The sequence below is a fragment of the Tursiops truncatus genome, chromosome 16 (assembly GCF_011762595.2).
Source record: "Tursiops truncatus isolate mTurTru1 chromosome 16, mTurTru1.mat.Y, whole genome shotgun sequence".
Lineage (NCBI taxonomy): Eukaryota > Metazoa > Chordata > Mammalia > Artiodactyla > Delphinidae > Tursiops > Tursiops truncatus.
In genome coordinates, this window is record NC_047049.1 from 24,374,517 (window position 1) to 24,398,612 (window position 24,096).

At 37.4% G+C, this 24,096-nt stretch overlaps 1 protein-coding gene across 1 annotated transcript in view; it reads left to right on the forward strand.

The window, feature by feature from the left end:
* Positions 1-23,523, forward strand: part of CFAP43 (cilia and flagella associated protein 43) — a 100,696-nt gene extending 77,173 nt beyond the window's left edge. The window contains exons 28-38 of the mRNA XM_033841895.2: positions 3,121-3,240; positions 6,060-6,167; positions 7,730-7,816; positions 8,503-8,591; positions 10,211-10,424; positions 11,523-11,635; positions 13,107-13,266; positions 17,819-17,983; positions 20,001-20,081; positions 21,283-21,436; positions 21,624-23,523. Of these exons, the coding sequence (XP_033697786.1) occupies positions 3,121-3,240; positions 6,060-6,167; positions 7,730-7,816; positions 8,503-8,591; positions 10,211-10,424; positions 11,523-11,635; positions 13,107-13,266; positions 17,819-17,983; positions 20,001-20,081; positions 21,283-21,436; positions 21,624-21,790 (1,458 nt within the window). The 3' untranslated portion in view covers positions 21,791-23,523. The remainder of the gene's footprint in view (positions 1-3,120; positions 3,241-6,059; positions 6,168-7,729; positions 7,817-8,502; positions 8,592-10,210; positions 10,425-11,522; positions 11,636-13,106; positions 13,267-17,818; positions 17,984-20,000; positions 20,082-21,282; positions 21,437-21,623) is intronic.
* Positions 23,524-24,096: the final 573 nt, after the last annotated feature.

Consider the following 24,096-nt stretch of genomic DNA (forward strand, 5'->3'; position numbering starts at 1 on the left):
GGGCTTCTCGTTGCAGTGGCTTCTCTTGTTGTGGAGCATGGGCTCTAGGTGCGTAAACTTCAGTAGTTGCAGCATGCGGGCTCAGTAGTTGTGGCGCATGGGCTTAGTAGTTGTGGCTCATGAGCTCAGTAGTTGTGGTGGCCGGGCTTAGTTGCTTCATGGCATGTGGGATATTCCTGGACCAGGGATCAAACCCGCGTCCCCCGCACTGGAAGGTGGATTCTTAACCACTGGACTACCAGGGAAGTCCCGGGAATGGGAGAAAATCTTGGTGTGATGGATTCTGCATTGTATATTCATCCTTCCTACTTGGTCTCCCATCTCTCACCTCCCCTGCTTCTCGTTTCTCAGCATCTGATACAGACATTTTTAGACAAAATTAGATTTCCCCAGGAATGTTTGAGGGAAAACTTGTGTTTTTAACCAATACTCCTTGAGTTCCCACTATGTGCACCATGTTATATCCAAGGGACACGTGGTGAATAGAAAGACACAGCCCTCAACCCTCAGTGTTCACTGTCTGGTGGTGAAGGGGGTTATATATTAACTGGACATCCACAAAATAATTATTTAACTACAGTGTGATAAATTAGGAAGGACAAGTTCAAATGCCATCTATAACAGTAAACACAGAGGCACTGACTTAGATCGGGGTGTTCACCTGGTCCCCTTTACAGGCTGGCCTGCCCATCCCTTTGCTGCTGTGAGTGCTGCAGCTAAAGGCTTATACCCAAGGCCACTGGAGTCTTGTCCTTGGCTGACCAAGGGGGCATTATTGTCCAGAGACACTGCAAGGTTATACCACTGCTCCCACCCAGAACGGCCAGCAATTGACTGATGAGATGAGAGTATGAAAGTCCAGACCTCTCGGCTCAAATTGGGACAGGTCAGCAGAGCCTCTCTATTACCCTTATACCCCTGAGAATCAGGCCAGGGCTGGGCCACCTGAGAGCACATGATAGCTCAGCTCCTGCCCCTTCCTACCCGTTTCCCTCACCCCCGTATAGGTGTCAAAAGCATGTGCACTGGAATCCTGTGCCAGACTTTGCTGCTAAGACCCAAGATAGTGCCCAAGACAGGACCCAAGAAAGGCTTCCTTGAGAAAGTGGCATTTGTTCTCACATTAGAAGAATGAGAAAGAATGAACAGGTTGAAGAGTGAAGAAGGGACGGCAGGCAGATGGAAAAGCCTGGAGAAGGGCCTGCAATGAGAAGAGTGTGGGACATCTGAAGAACAGTTTTAGCAAAAGGCCATTTTGATATCATAAAAAGTTCCTTTCAGACCAGGGAGCTTCAAAGGCCTGAAAGCTCAGTGTTTTAAAGAAGGGTGCATAGGGGACCCTTGGACAATCTGGCCTCAGGAGGCTGTGTCTTTGGCCATTTGCCATATAATGATGCTTCCATTATCCAGAAACACCTGAACTTGATAAACAACTACTAGGAGGCCACTATTCATAGGATTTTTCCATTCCTATGAGATAGTGTCATAAATTATTATAAGCAAATTGGCCCAGAGCTGTATTTGTTTTATTTTTAATATTTCCTCATTGCTTAATTAGCCTAATTTAGGTGGTGTTTCTCCTTGTATCATATATTTCTATACATTTTGCTAAACTTCTGTCTCCATAATCTTCCCAGGGTTAGTCTCTTCCTTTATTAAACCAGCATAGAGAAAACTTGGTTTTTTTAAATAAATTTAAAATAATAACAACATTCTACCATCATAGTAATAATTGATTCAGGTGAGAATTATCAATGGATGATAAAAGTTTGATGAGAAACAAGATTTTTTTACATAGTCTCAAAGTATTTTCCCACAAATCAATTACAAATGGAAAAGCGGGAACGGTACAACAGAGAAACTAGAAGACGCTACCTAACCCAGTGATCACAGTTAACATCAGCCAAAGTGAAACGAAGCAGCATTGTGTCTCCTGAAGTGGTGTACTGGGAAGGATACAACATGATTTGTGGAGCATTCCTGCTAGAAATGTACATGCTGGTCTGAGCATAGGAAACACCAGACAGACCTAACCTGAGTGGCAGACCCCAAAATAACTAGCCTGCATTCAAGTGTCTGCAGCTTATTCTGAAATGGTTGAAAGAGAGAGAGAGAGAGAGAGAGAGAGAGAGAGAGAGAGAGAGAGAGAGAGAGGAAGGGGGGGAGATTTAGCAAGCGATAAAAGAAATGGGGTAGAATATTAACCGTTGATTAATTTGGTTAAAAGCATATGAGAATTCTTTGTCCTATTCTTGCATCTTTTCTGTAAATTTGAAGTTATATCAAAATTTAAAAGTTACCAAAAATTTCTAAGGTAAAAATAGTTTGTAACAGTATGTCTAGGATTGATCTGCAGATGTCATTCTCTTTAAAAATGTAAATTTATATCTTTCCACTTACCTACTGTGTGCTTAGTGCTAAGTCTTGTTGGAATTTTAAAGAAGGAGTGGTACTTTTTCCTTTTGATGTAGAACTATTTAGACGGAGAAAACATACAGAAAACAAGAGAGAGTATAAATAACGTAAATATGTATATATACAGTTCACCCCTAAATGACTCAGGCTTAGGGGCCCTGACCCTCCTCACAGTCCAAAATCCGAGTGTAATCTTACCGTTGGCCTCCACATCTGTGGATTCAACCATCCGTGGATGGTGTAGTACTGTGATACATATTTGCTGAAAAAAAATCTGCGTATAAATGGACACACACATTTCAAACCCACGTCATTCAACCACCAACTGTATTCATAACTTAAAAAAACAAACCAAGATTTCTTAGGGCCAGATTGTGTGCCTGGAAATTTCTGTCCTGTTTAGAGAGTCAGAATTTTCTGGAAAACTTTGCTGCAATTTGTTTTACTGGACCTCTGTCTGCTTGCATCATTAGCCCTGATCAGTGATTTTAACTTTTTTTCCCCAGTGTAATCTTTTTTAAGCAAAAATCTCAGATTCACAATATAACAGACCCAGCAGAAACATCTCTGGTTAAAGGGGGAGCCCAGAGTACCTCACGAGGCCTGCCCTCCACCTGCCCCTTTGTTTTAGCAAAATGTAAACAACCACTTCCTAGGAACATTTGATGTTCCTAAATGTTAACTTTGCTGTTGATTTCCTTTCAGTCATTAGAAACAGAAATGAAGAAACTTCAAAACTCTATTCAAGAAAGCACACAGAATTTTGATGAACATTTGAAAAGACTCTTTGAAAGGAGAGTGAGGGCGGAGATGGCTGTCAGCCAGGTAAATAAAAGCTTTACTTATATGACTTGTTCTTTTAAGGAGCCTCCAGGGCCTGTCATTGCTCTTAGGACAAAGACCAACACCCTGGTCCTGCACTCGATGGCCATGACTCCTGCTCCAGCCTCATCTCTGGCGCCCCCCTCACTTGCCATGCTGAGTTCTCTGCCTCCTGTTCACATCTTCCTCCCAACGCGGCAGTAAGACTCTGCCCACTTCTCTGCTTCCTGGGCTACATCTACTCATCTGTCAGGTCCCAGTCTAGGTTAGATCTTCTTGTTATATACTCTGTTCTTTTACTTCCTATCACTTATTACAACTGAATTTTAATTTATTGTGAATCACTTTTTAATGCTCCCAAGACTATAATAAGCTCCGTGAGGGTAGGGACCGAGTCTGTCTTGTTCATTTTTGTATTTCCAGCAACTAGCAAAGGGCTGGGCTCGTCTTGTATGTTGAATGAATGAATAATATACATGCCCTAAAAGATCAGATGAAAAATCTGACTTAATTTGATTCAGCAGTAAGAATATAAATGAAGCATACAATAACTTAGAAGCAAGAAGACCAAAAATGAAGGCTTTAAATTCTGAGGGAAAATTATTCCTAACATTAGATTCTATACCTGACCAAACTATCAACTGAATGTGAAAGGAGAATAATATTTTGAGAAATGCAAGGTCTCAAAAATTTATATGCACCCATTCTCTGGAAGCTAATGGAAGATGTATCTCACCAAAGCAAAGGGGTCAACCAAAAAAGATGAGAGAGGTTAAGGAACCTCCAGGAGGATGTCTGTATTGTCAGGGTCCTAATAGGAATGGTACCCTGAAAGGGTTACATTTAAGAGAGGTAATGCAGGGACTCTTCACTGAGGTATGGGCAGGGTTAAGAGAAACAGTAAAGAATGGTGAAACAGCCGGAGACTAGAAACGATGGGAAGCCAGTGTCATCCCTAGAGTTAAAGAGGCAAGGGAAGGGCACTATTACCAGGACCCAGCAAGACCCGTAGCCATGGGAGAGGGGCTGTTCCTCAGTTATCGTGGCCACAGATAGAAGAACATAATCACTGGCCCAGCAGGGAGGGGATGTATGCATATGGTAGTTAGGTGGGGGGAGATTGGGAATGAATGCTCCAGCATTAGTCTTAAGAGTGCATTAGTCATAATGGCCCAAAAGTAGAAATAATCCAAATGTCCAACAACTATGAATGGATAAATAAAATGTGGTTTATCCCTATAATGGCATATTATTCAGCTACAAAAAGAATGTAACAATACATTCTACAACATGGATGAACCTTGAAAACATGCTAAGTGAAAGAAGCCAGACACTCTAGGCCACATAGTGAATGTTTCCATATATATGAAATGTCCAGAATAGGCAAATCCATAGAGACAGAACGTTAAAGTTAGTGGTTGCTTTGGTCGGCGACGCGAAGGCCTCTGGGAGGTGTGGGGAGAAATGGGAAATGGCTGCTAACGGATTTCTTTTAGAAGTGATGAAATATTCTAAAATTGTGGTGATGGTTGCACAACTGGGAATCTGATTTTTAAAAGCCATTGAATTACAGACTTTAAAGGAGTGAATTGTATGGATCGTGAAATACATCTTAGTAAAGCTGTTATTTTAAAAAGATAGAACATCTTTTCGTACAAGACAATGAGGAAACTATCAAAGACTAGTAAGTAACATCAAAAGGACTCAGGAGTCAACTTTAAAAGTTCCCCTAAATGGGACAATTTAAGATTCAATGATAATAATAATTGCAATTAACTGAAACCTATCAAATTTGTTAGATTAATGAATGTGTGATATTTTAAAAATAAAAATGCCATCAAAGGATAACAACAAATTTATTATCTAAAAACTAATAAAGAGAAAGTGTCAAGTATTTACTGTTTTCCTGTATGAACTACACTGCTAGGTAACCAAATAGATAGGGAGAAGCATCCCTTTATAAGAGGATTTCAATCAGTAAGTGAAAAAGGAATGATAGAAATATAACATCACCATTTTGCAGCTCCCAGTGGATTAATGGACCCGAGCATTGAGATCTACAGTTGCTAACATCTCAAAAAGAAAGACAACTTGATACTACCTGTTTCCTGATCAAAAAGCACAATATCCTTTATGATCTTCATAAAAGGATCAAACATAAGTCTGATCTGTCCTCTGATTCAGCTGCCAATTTTCAGGAAATACATGGGATAAAGGACTCTGAAAAACTTGCCATAAGTGTGCAGTTAGCAAAACCCAGACTAGGTGAAACTACAGATAACTGCAAATAAATGTGAGGAAAAGAAAGGGCTGAAAGGGAACCTGTGGATTATAAGAGACTTTTAAAATGTGACAGTTTTTTCACCAGCATGTTATACAATAGTGCCTAGAGATACATATTTGGGTAATAATACTGCAAAGAAACATAAAGAGGTGATTACTATAAAAGTCAGGACAATGGTTATTATCGGGGTTGAGATTAGAATGGGGACACATGGAAAGGGCTCTGGTAAAGCGGTAAAGTTCAGTTCTTAATTGAGTGGTGATTACAAGGGTGTTTTGCCTTTATAATAACTCATTCAACTGTACGTTTGTTTTACGTATTTTCCTATGTATGTGGTTTATCTTACAATGAAAATTGAAAAAGGTAAAAACAACTGAGCAGTTATTGCAAGTTTATATTCCCTTTTTCTTAAAAAGAATTTCTCTTGCTTGTATGTCATAAACTTGCTTGATGAGTGCCAAGTCTGTGACCCTCAATAGGAAATCCTTTCAAAGGTAGGCATATTGATCATTTTCCCCCTTTTTAAATATTTCTGCAGGAGGAATTGAAAATAAACAACCTTGTGTTCTCCTTACTGTTGGATGAAGAAATAAGCTCCAGAGAAGCCTTCCTGAACAACTACCTTGCAAGGAAGCAGGAGGAGAAAGTAAGTATAGTGTCTGATACCTGAGTACAAGCATCTTCTGACAAAGGGGATCCCTCTTAACAGGAGCTCACATGCCTAGCCCCTTCCTTCCTTCTACATTCCTACTCAACTGTGTGCTTTCCTTGGCTCCCTGTCTGGGACTTTGCCCCAGGGTCAGATGAAAGTGCCCACTCCAGTCTGTTCATAAAGTTATGTGATTCTGCGTCTGCAATCATTTAGTCAAACGAACTATGTAACTTTCATATGACATATGGTTTATAAAATGAGGCCATGTGGCTTCATGGTTGAAGGGGCCCACTTTTAACCACTGACTAGCTATGGGACCTTGGACAAGACACATAACCTTTAAAGCTATTTTCAAGCTCTTCTCTAGGGAATATTGTTCTCTCTGGACCTTTTGGCACCCTAAGTTTCACTAAATATATAAGTAATGGGTTAGCTTATAGAATGAAAAGCTGTCATATTTTGAAAAGCTCAAATAGGAGCATGAATAGATATGTTTCATTAAAGAGACAATGAATACAAAATACATGTCACATGATAATTTTCAAAAGATGTCAGCTTTTATTAGTATTAATAAATGACATTTATGAATGATATAAAGTATCAAATGACATATGTAGTTATTGTTGCCAAGAGTCTGTTAAAGAGCATATGCAAAGCACCTTCTAAATACAACCCTACTCAAAACAACCCTACAGAGTACGGGATTTCTTTTGTAGATGAGGAGTCCATCTCAGAGAGACTGGTAACAGGCTAAGTCACTCACTAGTGTGTGACATACCAGAAATTGGAACTGTAGATATAAATAAAGACCCTCCAAATGAGAATAAGCAGACTATTTATTCAGAGCTTGGTATAGTAAGGGAATCAGCCACCATCACTTGTGTTTGGCAGACACTCAAAGGCAGGCAGGGGATGAGAAAGCTTTATAATGAATAGAAGAGAGGGCTTCAGCTATTCCCTGATTCGAAGTTGTTGGCATGGAGAAGCCTGGAGCAAGTTAATTAGAAGCTTGGCAACCTATGTGCTTGGTTTAGGAAGGAGCTTTGGCTTTCTCTGGTTGGTCCTAAGTTGAAAATGGTGGCAAAAATTAGGAAAGCTGAAAGTTATTGACCAAGTCCTGGCGGTTTAGGGCCGATCGCTGCAGAGGCTGTGGTTTCCCTTCCTGGCTGGTTGTAGGTTATGAGTCAGGGCTCTATCTTTATATACGGTCTGGCTGTTGTCCATTTATATATTCAGTCTCTCAGAAACAAGGTCCATGCAACTCCCAAGCCTGTGCAATTTCATCGTCCATACTGCCCTGCCAAGAGTGTAGTGCACTCCCTAGTCACTTACACACTCGCATACAGAGCTGGCTACCCTTTGAAACAGGTGAGCGGATGTTTGTCCTTTCAGTCTCCAGTCAGTTTGCTTTCTTCTGTGAATGTTATCTGTAATCGATACTTCACTTCACATTTATCTTGTACTAGGGAATTCCTTGTTCTTTTCAGTATCCCCAATATTTTTGTTTATCCTGAAAGATCTCCAGTTCCAATCTTCTATTCCCGATGTTATTATAGAGCCAGACTACAGAGGCCATCCGGAAATCTAGAGAAGACCACGATATGTACAAGGAACACTACGACAACTTACTGGCGGAAGACAAAGTGAGAGCTGTTGTCTCACCCACTCGCTAATGCAATAGAGTTGCTGCTGCCTGGATTTGGGGAAGATTAAGAGGGATATAATTTAATTTCCTCATAGATTTTTCTCCTACTGTAATCACAGTTACGGGTGTACTTCATTCTATGCCACTGTGTATTTCTAAAAATCACTGTGTAAAATAAATTTTTGTAAACTTCTCTTGTTCAAGCTCTCTCTTGTACAAAAAAGAGAGAGCACAGTTAGACTTTGGAGGTTTTTGAACTTCAGGTTGCAAGCCCCATTAGTTGGTTATGAAATCAATTTAGTAGGCTATGATCAGCAGATTTATAACGGAAAAGAACAGGATAGAAAAGCAAACTGAAGAATAGAATAGAACGGAATGGAATAAAATAGAGGTAACTTGCATGTTTTACAGGTAAATATCATTTTGTGAAACTTCAGTTCTGAATGATTTCTAAGACCTCTTATATGAAGTAATGTTTTAAATTTACTGAGGTGCTTCTTGTTCAAAGTAAATCTTTGTTAAATCCTTGCACAGTGAGTGGTCACCCTCTAACAAGGTTATAAACCAAGTTTTCATGGATTTTTAAAATCAAAGTGACACAACCTATATGTTAAAGAGTATTGTCAACAAATAAAAGCCTTCTGAACAAAGTTACAATCCTGTCAATGATATGTTTTCCCTTAGGTTCTAGATCGCAGCTTTAAAAAGGAATTTTCTGAAATTCCCAGTCATCAGGTGGATATACTCTACAAACTTTTTAAACGCCGACCAAGGTTTGTTTCCTCTTTGTTATCATGTTTTTGAGAAAAAAATTTGTAAGCATTATTAGATGTCAGCTTTTTCTCCCGATTAGTTTGTAATATTCAGTGTAACATCTTTTATGTGAAAATGTTCAAGTGTCTTGATCATAACTCAGTTTGTTAAAGATCATTCTTATATCTTACAGTAGGCAATGAAGACTAAGGATTTCTTTTTTACTATTTAAAAATAGTTAAGTATCTAAGTAATCATAGTGCTATTATAGGTTCTATTTTATACATGAAAGTAGTTCCTTGTAAGACACAAATGGCAGACAGATTTATAAACTGTTTTTCCCAAGATGTGTTCCAGCAAGTATGAGTCCCTTGCAGTATTAATTGGAATTACACATAAAAGTCTTCCAGGACAAAATAAGTTTAAGGAAATACTGGGCTGAAAAAGATAAAAGATTTTCTTTACTGAAGAACATTTCAGAACTTTTTGTAGCCTTTGCATCCCCAAGTATTAGAAATAGAGTAGGAAATGTTTTCCAGACTTATTCGACCACAAGTACCCTTTCCTCGGAGCATCTCATGTGATTTGTGTTCAAGATAAAGTTTGAAAAATGCCAGTATAAATGATTGAAAATAACCATTATCCGAAGAGTTCTAAAATATCTGATTTTTATACCGAGAGTAGCATTAGAACTACATTTCACAGATTTCCAAATTTTTATCAATTCAGATTTTCATAATTTTTAATCAGACATAATGTAGGAATCATGGAGTTTGTCACAAAGATATAGGCTCATTTGTGTCTGAGATGCAAACTCATTCTCTCACCTTTGACAGGTTACATGCAACCTGAGGAATTCAGTCTAGAGTAAGCCTTATGTCTTTTTTTCCCTATTTTTAAAGGAGTGAGTTACATAAGCCTGTGAAGAAAGAAGTGAGACCTCCCATATACTGGGAGGCAGCAGTGGAAAAAGCATAAACTCTATTGTCCAACAGAATTAGCTTTAAATCCTAACTCCACATCTATCAGACCTATGGCCTTGGCCAGTCACTTCTCTCAGAGCCTCGCTTCCTTCATCTAGAAAAAGAGGATAACAATAGTAACTTCACGGCGTATTGTAAAGCACCTTGAGAGTGAGTGCCTGGTACAAATCTCTGTACCCTTCTCTTCCCAGCTGCAGGCCAGGGAAACAAAAATAATCCATTAATGTAGATAAAAAGAGGCACTTCTCCAGTTGCACATATAGCTGAACATTCTCCAGGCTACTCACCTGCAACAAGGGTACCAGCAGAGGATGTATGGGGCAGAACCAGGGGACATCCACACTTCCCTCAGGCATTTACTTACCTGCTTAAAATGCCCAGAAGGGAGACATTTTCTAGTGCAGGTAAAACTGCCAGTGCTGACAGAAACTGGGGACATCTATAGTCCAGCCGAGGTCATGTCTGGGGATCCAGAGGGGATGGAAGAAGGTCCAAGTGGGTGCTTTTCTCTTTGGGGTAATCCACCCACTAGCCACAGGAAACTGTCTTGCAGTATCACACCTCTGCTAAGGGTTACGTTAATTTAACAGTGATTTTTTTTTTTTTTTTGTATGTGAGAATGTGAAAGGTTGATGGGCTTTTATTGGTAATACCAGGATTCACAAACAAAAAGTGCACTCAGATACGACCAGTCTTGTGCCTTTTGGAGAGCGACCAGGATCTGGGAAATTGAATAAGGATGCCTTTGCCCAGTTAATGAAAGCCATGGATGACTTGGACAGTATTAATAACATGCCACAAGGCTTGGACCCCTCCGTCTGGGAACATTTCTGCATGACCAGACGAGCGAAAGTGGAAAATGAACAGAAAGTATATAATAACATTTTATTATTTTATTTCATTTCATTTAGTGTACTAGTATCAAATATATAGTTTACGGTGGTCAGTGCTTCTAGAAAGGCTAGTTATTTAGGTTTTCGCACTAGGGTAATAGTAATATTAATAATAATGATAAAGAAATAAAATATTAACCTCAGTCCTATTGAAGGCTAAGTACTTGTAGACCCAAATTGACGGCCACTAGCCACACGGGGTTATTTTTTACTTGAAATAAATGTGGACAGTCCTAATTGAGACATACTGTAACTGGAAAATACACACAGATTTAGAAGACTTAGCGTGAAAAAAAGAAGGGAAAGTGTCTTAATATTTTTTATATTCTTTACAAGTTGAAATGATAATGTTTTGGATATATTGTATTAAATAAGATAATAAAATTAATTTCACCTGTTTCATTTCACTTGTATAATGTGGCTCCTACAAAATTTAAAATTACATATGTGGCTCGCATCGATGGCTCACATGGCATTTCTCTTGGACAACACTGTTGTAGATACAACTTCTCCTGTCTGCTCTGGTCCTGAGTAGTCCTCATCCCTTTTTGCATAGAAGAATTATATTTCACCAGAATCAGCTTTATAGTTTTGCTAGAATATTTTGTTAATGTAACAAAGGGTAGCAATTTGAGAGTGTGTTTAATTAGGAAGAGACTTCTTCCTCTTGCTGCTTCTTGACCACACCTTGCCCCCTGGCCCTGCCACCAGATTACCTAAATTGTGTGCCGCATGCGTCAGGCTGTCATATTTTTGTTAAAGTATCTATGATTGTAAAACTTTATCTAAGATGATAAGATATAAGAAAAATTCTAGTTGCTTGCATATTGTCTTTCAGTGAGAAGCAAATTTGATACTTTTCTAATTATTCATGGGATGTACCATGTAAGTTTTGGGTTTCTTATATTACATAATGGCAGGATTTAAATTTTGGTTTATTTCTTAGAAAGTTGGACTTGTTAAGGTTTTGTAACAAAGTTAAAAGATGTATATTTTTTAAAGTTCTTTAAAATTAGTTTGCTTTTATTTCTAAAGCTCCGTATGTTCTGAGATGTTGGTGGTTTGGTTTCTTCAGGTAAAGCAGAAAGCAGCTGGCTTAATAGAAATGGTGGCTTTCCTCCAGAGGAGAACTGAGGATGATGAGAAGGTGCAACATGAAATTGAAAAAGTACTCCGTGAGCTCACCCTGTAATTTGAACCTTTCATTCATGTTCATTTATTCAAAATCTAGGGCTAAATTAGGTTGTGTTATCATGGGGAGAGAATGCTGACTCACTGGTTTTCAGCTGGCACTGGCTTACCTATATTCATGGCTTTATAACTTCTCCTTGAGAAAGTGCATTTTGTTACATAAGACCTTATTTCAGAATGAAATTTGCCTACATGCTCCACTGTTCTTACTGCAAATCGTCAAGTTTTTTTTTACTCTTCAATTTGTTTTTCCCTTTTTTAAAATTTGAAGCATAATTGACTTACAAAATTAGTTTCAGATGCGCAACATAGTGATTTGATATTCCTATACATTACTCAACGATCTCCATGATAAGTCGTTACCATCTATCATCACACAAAGTTATGACAATTTTTTTTTTTTTTTTTTTTGCGGTACGCGGGCCTCTCACCATTGTGGCCTCTCCCGTTGCAGAGCACAAGCCCCAGATGCGCAGGCCCAGCGGCCATGGCTCACGGGCCTAGCTGCTCCGCGGCATGTGGGATCCTCCTAGACCGGGGCACGAGCCCTTGTCCCCTGCATCAGCAGGCGGACTCTCAACCACTGCACTACCAGGGAAGCCCAAAGTTGTGACAATTTTATTGACTATATTCCCTATACTATACCTCACATTCCTGTGACTTAATCAAATAGGCAAACTTGGGGAAAATCTTTTATTTTAATCTCCTTCCACACGTGTTCCACAGAAAGAACACGTTTCTGCTGGTAAGTACTTTTAAGCTCAAGCCACACAAGCAAACTGTGTGGAAAATTAAGTAGATATCCAAGAAATTTCCATGTAGATGCCTAAGCAGCTAATATTTTTTCTTCAAGGGAGCTTGTTGTATTTTCCAGAGTAATTGGGATACTGTTTTAAGTCCTTGCTTCACTTTTGGCCATATTTACAGCCACATGGATAAATACTTCTCTGATGTTCCCAAATTCATCATTAAACATCATTTTCAGATCTAGGTGATAAGTAGGAATATGAATTACCTAAAAATAGATTTGATAAGTAGTATGCAGATTAAACATTGTTAATATAATATCAGAGATCAATACACAGAGTCAGAACTTTAACAGATTTGTTATTTGGTAGCATCTCTGTTTTTTCCACTTACATTCAAAACCATATTAATCTTTTCTTAATCATGAAGTAAAACCTTATGAATGTGTTTCTGTCCATACCATTCTTTGAGCAGCCCAAGTGTAATTCCACATCAGTAAGAAGAGGTACCATAGAGACCTCTAGGAAAGCTTGTCATTGGGAAAGTATTTTCCACATTAATCTCCAGCATGTTTTCCTTCAACTTAAGGAAAATTAATTTTGAATTTTATATTCAATTTTTATATCAGATATATTTTATCAAATTTATATATCAGATGATAGATGAAATTTGGAATATAAATGTATTACAACTACTTACTTTAAAGTCTTTTTCAATTTAGATTACAGGAAGACAAAGTGAAATTCCAGTTGAATTTGACAATCCAAATCCTCCTTAAACAAGGGCAAGTAGAACTGGAGAATTTCCAGTTACTGCTGGATTATTCTGATGCAATCCTCATCAACAAGAACATAGTTGAAGACTTGAATTCTGTGATTCGGGTAATTCTCATGCTTTAAGGAGAAAAAACCAACATATCACCTGCTGTACCAAATATTTTTCATATTCTCCCATTTCTATGGTAAATCATTCTCATTCAGTTGAACCAGTGGTTGCTAACTCTCACTCTACGTTAGAATCACCTGAACAAGTTTACAAATGTGTCCAGACCCCACCCCTAAGCATGGACATTTTTTTAAAGCTTGCCAGGTAATTCTAAGGTAAAAGAAGTTCAGGACCACGGAGTTAAATGTTCATCCTAATATACATACTATTATTTTGTTAGAGTCAATCTCCTCACCTAATGATAAGTTTGATAAGCTTAGAGAATTGATTTCAGACCTTGCTTGTTTTCTGATATAAACATTTAATGTTATAAATTGCCTTCTAAGCACTATTTTAGCTGCATTCTGCAAATTTTGAAATTTTGTATTTTTATTTTCTTTCCATTTAAAATATTATCTAATTTCCCTTGTAACTTCCTATTAGAAGTTACTATGGGTTATTTAGAAGTGTGTTATTTAATTTCCAAATATTTGAGGATTTTGTGCTATTTGGGAATTATGTGCTAATGTTGCTATACATATTACTTTTATAAATGCTCTTAACCCACAATATATTGTTATTATTGTTGCTATAGATAGTTATCTTTTAGAGTGATGAAAATAAGAAAAAAGCGTTTTCTATTCCCCTCCAATTTCACTATTTCAAGAGATCTTTCTTTGTATAGATTGAAGTTTCTGTCTTGTATTATATACCTTCTACTTAAAAAACTTCTTTTAACAACTGAAGTGCAAGTCTGTTGGTAATAAATTCTCTCTGTTTTTCCTTGTCTGAAATTGATTCACCTCTATCATTGAAAGATATTTTGCTGGGTTCCCTGGATTGACCGGTTCTTTCTTTCTCCCTCTCATTCTTTTCACTTTAAAGGTGTTCATCTTCTTCTGGCTTAACGGAACTTCTGACAAGATGCCTACTATATTTTTTTAATCTTTGTTCCTCTTAAAATAATGTGTCTGCCTTTGAGATTTTTCTCTTTATCTTTGGTTTTCAGCAGTTTGAACATATGTCTAGGAGTGTGTGTGTGTGTGTGTGTGTGTGTGTGTGTGTGTGTGTGTGTGATCCTTTTAATGTACTGTTGACTTTGGTTTGCTAATATTTTGTTCATGATTTTGTCCATGTTCATCAAGGATATTGACCTGTAATTTTCTCTTCTTGTGGTGTCTTTGGCTTTGATAATCAAACAGGGTAATGTTGGCCTCATAAAATGTTTGGAAATATTCCCTCCTTTTCAGTTTTTTGTTAAGTGTTTGAGAAGGATTTGTATAAGTTCTGGTATGTTACATTTTCACTTACATTCATTTTAAAATATTTTCTAATATCCCTTATTTCTCTTTTGACCTCACTGATTATTTAATAATGTGGTGTTGAATTTCCACATATTTGTAAATATTCCAGTTTTCTTTCTGTTATTGATTTCTAGTTTCATTCCCTTGTGGTCAGAGCAGATACTTTGTATGATTTCCATCTTTTAACATGTATTAGGATTCATTTTATGGCCTAACATGTGATCTGTATTTGAGAATGTTCCATTTGCACCTGCAAATAATGTGTATTCTGCTGTTATTGAGAGATGAATTCTGTATATGTCTCTTATGTCTAATTAATTTATAGTGTTCAAATCCTCTATTTCTATATTGATCTATATTGATCTATACTTGTTCTATCCATTAGTGGAAGTAAGATATTGAAGTCTCCAATTATGGTTATTAAAATGTCTATTTCTCCTTCAGTTCTGTCAATTTTTGCTTCATATATTTTGAAACTGTTTTTAGGTGCATATATGTTTATAATTGTTATATATTCTTGAAGGATTGGCCTTCTATCAGCATATAAAAGACAATTTTTGTGTTAAAGTTTATTTTGTCTGATGTTAGTATAACTATTCCAGCTGTTTTTTGGTTACAGTTTGCATGGAAGATATCTTTCCATCCTTTCACCTTTGAGCTACTTGTGTCATTGGATCTAAAGTGAGTCTCTTCTAGACAGAATATTATTGGATCTTTTTTTAATCCATTGTGTCTATCTTTGCCTTTTAATTGTAGGCTTTAATGCATTTACATTGAACGTAATTACTGGTAAAGAAGAACTTACTGCTGTCATTTTGGTATTTGTTTTCTGCATGTCATATTTTGTGGTTGTTCAGTCCCTCCATTATTGCTTTCTTTAGTAGATAATTGGGGTTTTTTGCAGAGTACCATTCTGATCCCCTTCTCTTTTCCTTTTCCCTATACCTTTCCTTTTCCGTATGCTTTCTTAGTGGTTACCCCTGGGAATTACAATTGACATCTTAATTTTATAACAGACTAGTTCAAATTAACACCAACTTAGTTTCAGTAGTATGCAAATCTCTGCTTCCATGGAGCTCTGTTTCTCCCCCAGTATGTTATTATTATCATGAATTACATCTTTATATACTGTGTGTCCATTAACATAGATTTTTAATTATTATTTTATGCATTTTTCTTTTAAACCACACAGGAAAAATAGAGTACTTACAAACAAAAATACAAGAATACTGGCTTTTATATTTACCTATGTAGTTACATTTTTTATTTAGGTTGTTTTTTATTTATTTCTTCTGGCTTTGAGTTACTATCTACTTGCTTTTTATTTCAGCTTGAAGGACTCCCTTTAGCAATTCTTGTAGAGCAGTCTAGTAACGATGGACTCCCTCAGTTTTTGTTTATCTCAGGAAGTTTTTAATTCTTCTTCAATTTTTGTTGTTAGGGTAAGAGCAACAACCATCAGATTTGTTGATGGACTGAATGTGAAGGGTCAGGTAAAGAGAGGGATCAAGAATAAATCTTAATATTTTGGCTTTTGAGCAACTGAGAAGGTGATGGTGTCATTCACTGACATGAGAAAGACTGAGGAGATGTAGCCTTGGCTGGGGACATAGGATGAAGAATGTTGGCTTTTGTTAAATTTGAGATACCTACAGAACACCCAGTGGAAATATCTAATAGCCAGAATTCAGGGTTGAGATACATATTTAGGAGTATTCTATATGTAGATCACATATATTTAACTACATATGGACTATTACATATAGATATCTGCATATAGATAATTTATGCCACAAGATTGCTTGAGACCACGTAGGAAGTGGGTAGATAGGAGGAGGGCATTTGGGCCAACACCCGAAGTCCAATTCTGAAAGATCTAGCAGAGAAGGAGTTAAGTGAGGAGACTGAGAAGGAGCTGCCAGTGAGATAGAAGGGAACCTAGAAACCATGAGAGAAACAGTTCCGAGGAGGAGGGAACCATACACTATGTCAATTACTTGACAAGAGCAGTCTTAGTGGAGGGTTGGGGCAGGAGCTCAATTGCTGATGGCTGAAGAAACAATATGAAGTGAGGAAGTTGACACCAGGACTATAAAATAAATCTTATGACAAAGTTGACTGAAAGGAAAGGAGAGAGGAGATGTGGTAGTTCGACAGAAGTGTTTCTCAACCTCAGCACTACTGACATTTTGAGCTGGATGATTATTTGTCGGGGAGAGATGTCCTGTGTATTGTGTGAAGTTTAGCAGCCTCCCTGGCCTCTACCCACTAGATGCCAGTAGCAATGCCCCCCTACAGTTATGTCAGCCAGAAATGTCCCCAGACATAGTTGAATGTCCCCTGGTGGGGCAATATTTCCCACATTTGGGAAATACTGCTCCAGAGAAATGCTTGACCTTAAGATTTTGGAACTGGCGATGACAAGATCAAGGGTATGATCATGGGAGCTGGGTGGCTGAGCAGGATAGAGAAGAGAGCATTGAAAGTGGGAAATTCAAGGAACTGAGCCCAAGCAGTGACCAAAAGATGAAAATAATTTTTATAAAGAGTAGCAGTTGGTATAGTCTAGTGGCATGAACTTGAAAAAGCTAAGTTCTTGAAGGAGAAGGGAGGAAAAATATAAAACATTAACTGATGGAACTCACATACAAATTTATTTTAGAGACACAGTAGTTTCACTGTTAGCAATCTGGGAGAACAACTCCATGAAAATATTCCTGAACTTCATGTAGGCAATTTGAAATGAAGTACAAAATATCTAGGTGTTTAAATATCATATTTAACCCATTGAATTTTTTTGCTTTTCCACTAGCTACCAACAAGATACTGCTGTGCCTAGCTGCATTAAATTACAATCCTTTATCTATAGTGTCAAGAAGCAGGGCAGACTAGGGGTATAAACGCATACAGATTGGTAGATCGGTGATGTCAAGAGGAGTTCCTGCCTAATCACTGACATAAAAGTAAATTGGCTATGCCATTCAAATGTATCTTACAATCCCTTCTGTTCAGTAACTACCATGCTTTATAGTGATCAGATTGTGCCCATCAAGTAATTTTTTAATATCTACTACATTTTAAGAAAGAGGATAGAATTATCTCTGCATTCCAAGCGTTTTCTAAGAAAAGCATTCAGCTTCAAATATTCTGTATCCTGTATGCAGAATCGTATTATATGAATATCAGAATGTACTTTTTCTTTAAGACTCAAGGACAAAAGAAAGTTGCTAGCATGATGGAAAGTAAAGAAGTCCACAAAGGAATATTTCAGATCGAGTGGGAACATAAGAAAATGGAGATGGAAATGGAAGATCTAAATCAGAAGGCTCGGGATATTCAGATGCTGTTTTTTTCAAGAGATCGTCAAAAGGTAAGTTCTCCCTGCCCCCCACTATATAATTTTAATTTCATTCATTAATGTATTCATTCATTCAACCAGTATTTAATAAGAAGCCTCTGTGACATCAAGCATGTTCTATGCCAGAAGTAGTTCATAATGTGACTATGAATTCTGTCTGTTTCTTCTGGTAGTTTACATTTGCTGCCTCTGGTTCTTTGTGACCCATTCAGTAGTATAGTTCTGTTTTGCAGCTCACCAAGAATTTCCTAATTGTCAAATCTCGTGGTCCCTTTCCCAGTCATAACCATCCCTGTAGCATTTGTCCATCTTCTTTTTTTTTTGGGCCGTGTGGCATGTGGGATCTTAGTTCCCTGACCAGGGATCGAACCTGCAGTGGAAGCGCGGAGTGTTAACCACTGGACCGCCAGGGAAGTCCATCCATCTTCATTCTTTTTTTTTTTTTTTTTTTTTGCGGTTCGCAGACCTCTTACTGCTGTGGCCTCTCCCGTTGCGGAGCACAGGCTCCGGATGTGCAGGCTCAGCGGCCATGGCTCACGGGCCCAGCCGCTCCGTGGCATGTGGGATCTTCCCGGACCGGGGCATGAACCCGTGTCCCCTGCATCGTCAGGCGGACTCTCAACCACTGCGCCACCAGGGAAGCCCCATCTTCATTCTTAATTGCCCATTGTTTTGGCTTTAATCATCCCTGTTTTCTCCTGTATTTCTTCCAACATGTCAGACCACTCTGCCTCTTTTCCTCATTTCTCTTTTGTTTCTCTTAAGTATAGCTATTTTTAAGATTCTGCCCCCAGCTCTGTGTTTCTTTCCATGCCCTCTCCTTTGATGATTTCTCTTTTTCTGACTTTCATGATCACTGCTAAGACTCATCCAAGCTTTCTGGACTCCAATTAAATTCCAATTCCAATCTAAGCTCTCTGAACCTGACCTTTCTCAAGCTCTATTTCTGTATTTCCTACTTCCCAACAGCTCCTCTTCTTATTTTGCTTATTTCTGTTCTTTCAGCCATTCACTCAGGGTTAAAGTTGTTGTCCTCTTTGATTCCTCTCTTTCCCTCGTCTTCCAAGTCTTGACTAGTTTATCCATTTACTCCCTCATTCTCTATGCCCACTGCCTTTACCTTGCTTCAGTCCTTCCTTTTCAGTGGTTTAGAGTATTTTATAATAATCTCCTAACTAGTCTCTTGACCTTGGGTTTTTCTCTTCTAATTATACTGTATACTGCTGTCACATTCCTATTCAGGTCTAATAACATTACTACTCTGCTCAAACATTTTAAAGTTCCTCTTCTTACCTGGCACATGAATTCTGAAATCCTTAAGTGGCGTTCAGTGTCCTTCAAATTATCTTTTGAAATTCATTCCCACTGTTCCTCTTACACATCAGTATTCTCAAACCAAACTGATTTTATATTCCAGGATTCTACCTCTGTGCCTTTGCTTATACTGGTTCTTCTACCTGCAATATTTTTCCGCATTTTTTTTTCACATCCCTAATCTATCTGTTTTTCAAGGTCTGGTTTAAATGCCACCTCATCCATAAAGCCTTTTGATTTCCCCAGTTCAGAGAAACCATGGCCCAACTCAAAACACCTTTTAATTTGCATGTCACCTTACATACATTCTGGCAACTAATCATACTACACGTTCTCTTTTTCTTGAAGTCTCTGTCATGTTATCTATCTTTGTTATCTCCCTCAGTATCTTTAACTGGGATATTGTTAATATGGAACTTAATGAGACACTCTCAAATGAGACACAATAAATATTTGGTGAGTTGAATAAGTGAATGAATGAATGAGAAGATAAACTCTAGGCATTTGTAACTATTAGTATATAGATGAGTGTATCAATAGCCAAATATAAGTAAATAGCATGACACTAAAGTCAAGTCAATCCTAACTTGGATAGATAATTTTTATGAGAAACAGTAACTTTCAAAACTAAGATAATCTTTATAAAATTATCTACTGAAAGAAATAGAGAAAAATATCCTTACATACATTGTGGGTTTTTTTTCCCCTCTTAAAGTACCTAAATGAACCAAACTATGAGACTATGATTGCCATTCAGATTGGAGTAATGGAGCAAACCATTGCTGTTTTAGATAAGGTAGGTCTCAAGGATACTGATCATTATAATTCCAGTAGTTGTGAAAGATTTGAACAAAGTAATAGTTTGCAAATCATGAATTCAAATAGAACCTACCAAAATCTTGCTCTTTTATACTGATATTCAGGATGTAATTAGAGGTCTCTAAATAGTGTCTTTGTAACTGTAACCAATGTGGTAGCCTGAAGCACTTCTTTTTTTTTTAATTTTTATTTTATATTGGAGTATAGTTGATGAACAGCGTTGTGTTAGTTTCAGGTGTACAGCAAAGTGATTCAGTTATACATATACATGTATCTATTCTTTTTCAAGTTCTTTTCCCATTTAGGTTATTGCAGAATATTGAGCAGAGTTCCCTGTGCTATACAGTAGGTCCTTGTTGCTTATCTATCTTAAATATAGCAGTGTGTATATGTCAACCCCAACCTACCAATCTATCCCTCTCTCCCTTCCCCCAGTAACCATAAGTTTGTTCTCTAAGTCTGGGAGTCTGTTTCTGTTTTATAAATAAGTTCATTTGTATCATTTTTTTAAGATTCTGCCTATAAGCAACATCATATTATATTTATCTTTCTCTGTCTGACTTACTTCACTTGGTATGATAATCTCCAGGTCCATCCATGTTGCTGCAAATGGCATTATTTCATTCTTTTTAATGGCTGAGCAATATTCCATTGTATGTATGTACCCCATCTTCTTCATCCATTCATCTGTCAGTCATTTAGGTTGTGAAGCACTTCTTTTAACATTTGAATTAACCCCTTGGGAGATATCAGAGTGTAGGTGAATTTCCTGTTTCACATTAGGTTACGGTAAGATTTATGTAGTAGAAGTGTTGATAGTCTTTCCTTTGCATTGTAAAGGCTTTGTTTTACCCTAATTGCCTAACAATGCTCAGTTTTGAGTGTTTAACATACATAAGATGGAAACAAAGTAATCTCAAGGCTATGTGTTTTTTAAATCTTCTCTTATTTCTAAGAATATACAAATTTTTTTCTAAAATGTGTATCAACATACCATTCTATCTTTCAACAAATAATTTAAGTACCCACTATGTGCAGGTATTATGCTAGGTACTAGGGATATGATGGTAAGATGTCCTACTGATGACAATGTATTTAAATTTTAAGAATAATGTCTTTATAAAATATATTTTTTTCAAAATTATTTCTGTGGGGTGTCATGGGAACAAAAATTTCAGACCCACAAAAAGAATGTGGAAAGCTGCAAAAAGCTGCTTAAAAAACTGAGAAGGTACAGCAATCAAAAAGATGTAGCAAATTATACCCTAAGCTGCAATTTACGAGAAGAACTGGTGGCTGTCTCAGAGAGAAAAGACATCTGTAATGCAGTGGGTAAGATTTTTTTCTTTAATCAACTGTCAGTTTCTTTAAAAGTGATCATAATTCCTAAAATCTGTACAGTGGTTATAAAGCTACCAGTATTTGTTCCATATGTTTAATTGATTCTGAGTGCTGTTTCTGTATTTAAAAGTATAGATAATAATCCAAATAATTCCTTCTTCTTCATTTCTGGGATAAGGGTCTACACTGACTTGTGAAAAGATTGCCAAAGAACGATATGAAAACATGATGCAACAGCAAAAGTTAACAAAAATTTCAAAAGAACAAGCTGAGCAGATTTCAATACTACAGGCTGAAGTTGAAAGATTAAGGATGAAAACATTTCCTGCTTTCGTTCAAATGTAAAACTGCTGGTGGGAAACATAAGACCAAATCAGTCATTTTAAAAATAATTTCATTTGGTTAAAATGATTTCTGTCTCTCTTATATAAGGAAATTTAAGTAGAGTCTCCTCTTAGTGGCATATTTTTAATAGCAAATTGATTGATTTTAGCCTTAGTCATTATAAAAATGTCCTGCATGAATAAATGTCTAAAATAACACGAATGATTTTTATTCAAGAATGAACACGATTTTAGCTCAGAATATATTCAAGATCTATTTTATTAAGTCTTAATTTGATCAAAAATTATTTTCACAGTAGTAATATAGAAAGTCTTAAAGACAAAAAATTATTTTTAGCCACTACTGGTATTTCTAATTTTATAAAATTACCAGAAATGTTATGAGATTATGAATGATTTTTATCTTTTATACTTTTCTGTATTTCCCATTTTCTTCAGTAAGCATTTCTCTATCATCAGAAAAAAAATTAATAGAATGTTTAAGATGATTCCCTGTCCTACCAATGGGAACGAGGCGAATTGTTTACTTTTACCAAGCCCTAAATCACTTGTAAATTACAACATATTTTCTTCTACATAGACGTTCTACATAAACATGACATAATCTTCTATATTCATATGTATTTGCAACAGAACTTAATTTTGTGCCCCACATGATAGTTTAGTAAACAGAAAAAAAAGCATTTTCTCATTTTGTGATATTGTGATTTATAATAAGAAATATATATATTTGGTCTCCGACACCATTCCTGGCACAGAGATCCTAAAACCCTCGGAATTTCCTAAGTGATGAGAGAGGTACAGGTGTCTTGTTATGTTAATGAGGTGACTTTTGGATTGCACCTAAGGATGGGGGCTGTCTGCCAGGAGAACCAACCCTGTGTCCCAACCTCCCATCCACCCACCCACCCTTACGCACACCCACCCCCCACCCCCACCTCTAGGAAGGGTAAACGGGCTGGAAGTTGAATTGATCACCGATGACCAATGATTTAATCAATTGTGCCTATGTAATGAGGTCTCCATAAAAGCCCAGAAGGACAAGGTTTGGAGAGTGTACCCAGAGAGAGCAAGCAAGTCTGAGCTTTTCACCATAACTTGCCTTATGCATCTCTTCCATCCCGAGGTTCCTGAGTTAGATCCTTTTATAATAAAATGGTAATCTGATAAATAAAATGTTTCTCTGCGTTCTATGAACCACTCTAGCAAATTAACTGAACCCAAGGAAGGAGGGAGTCTTGGGAACCTCTGACTTATTGCCAGCCGGTCAGAAGCACAGGTAACAATCTGGTTTTTCAAATGGCATCTGAAGTGGAGGGCAGTCTTGTGGGACTGAGCCCTTAACTTGTAGAATCTGATGCTATCTCCAGATAGATGTGTCAGAATTGAGTTGAATTGTAGGACATCCAGATGGTGTTTTGAGAATTGCTTGGTGTGGAGAAACAGACACACACAAAGGAATTTGGTGATCAGAATTCTTACATTTCCATGAAATAGTTTATCACTTTATTCATGTAGATGATGATAAATAAGTAATGAGAAGATTAACTGCTCAGAAAACTGCTTTGCCTTTCCATAGCCTATGGACTGCTGCATTCCAAGGTAATACCATTGGGATCATGAACCACAATCTCCAAAGGGTGTCAATGTCTCAATGTTCTGCACTTTGTGAATTAAATGTTAAGTTTAATTAGTAACACCATATCCAATGTACACTGGTGTAGGTAAAGCAAGAGAGCAATTATAAAACATTCTATTTAGAAGAAAAAATTTAGAAGTTTTAAAACCTTCTATTTAGAAATTGCCAGGATAGTACCATAATTGATCACCTGTATAGTGATCAGTGGTGGGAATGGTAAGGAAAATAGAACCAACATCATTTTGACAGCTCCCCCCCCTTAGACCTAGAATGATTCCTGAAGTAGTCGATTTGGCTGATTAAGCAGGGTAGTGCCTATTGGTAACATTTCCATGTCACCTAAGTTAGCTACTGGAGCCTCCATTTGCTACTAAGGCAAGGCCACAAATTTCGCTGGACAGTGCTCTGTGGATTCCCAGGTCTTAACAGCCTGTTTCGTTTCTTAGTGTCTACCCTGAGTGATTCTGGCAATGCTCCTTGCTTGAATGCCTCAGCTTTGAGGCATAGAGTGGAGGTTAGCAAGAGCCTCTTGCCCCCAAGCTGTATTCTAGTAGCAGCACTTTCAACAAGAGGCATCTTCTGCTTTGGGGTTATTGGCAGGTGCTTTGGAAGGGCACATGGGTCATGGAACCCAGTCCTCTCTCTTGATATGTTTATGGTACTGATTC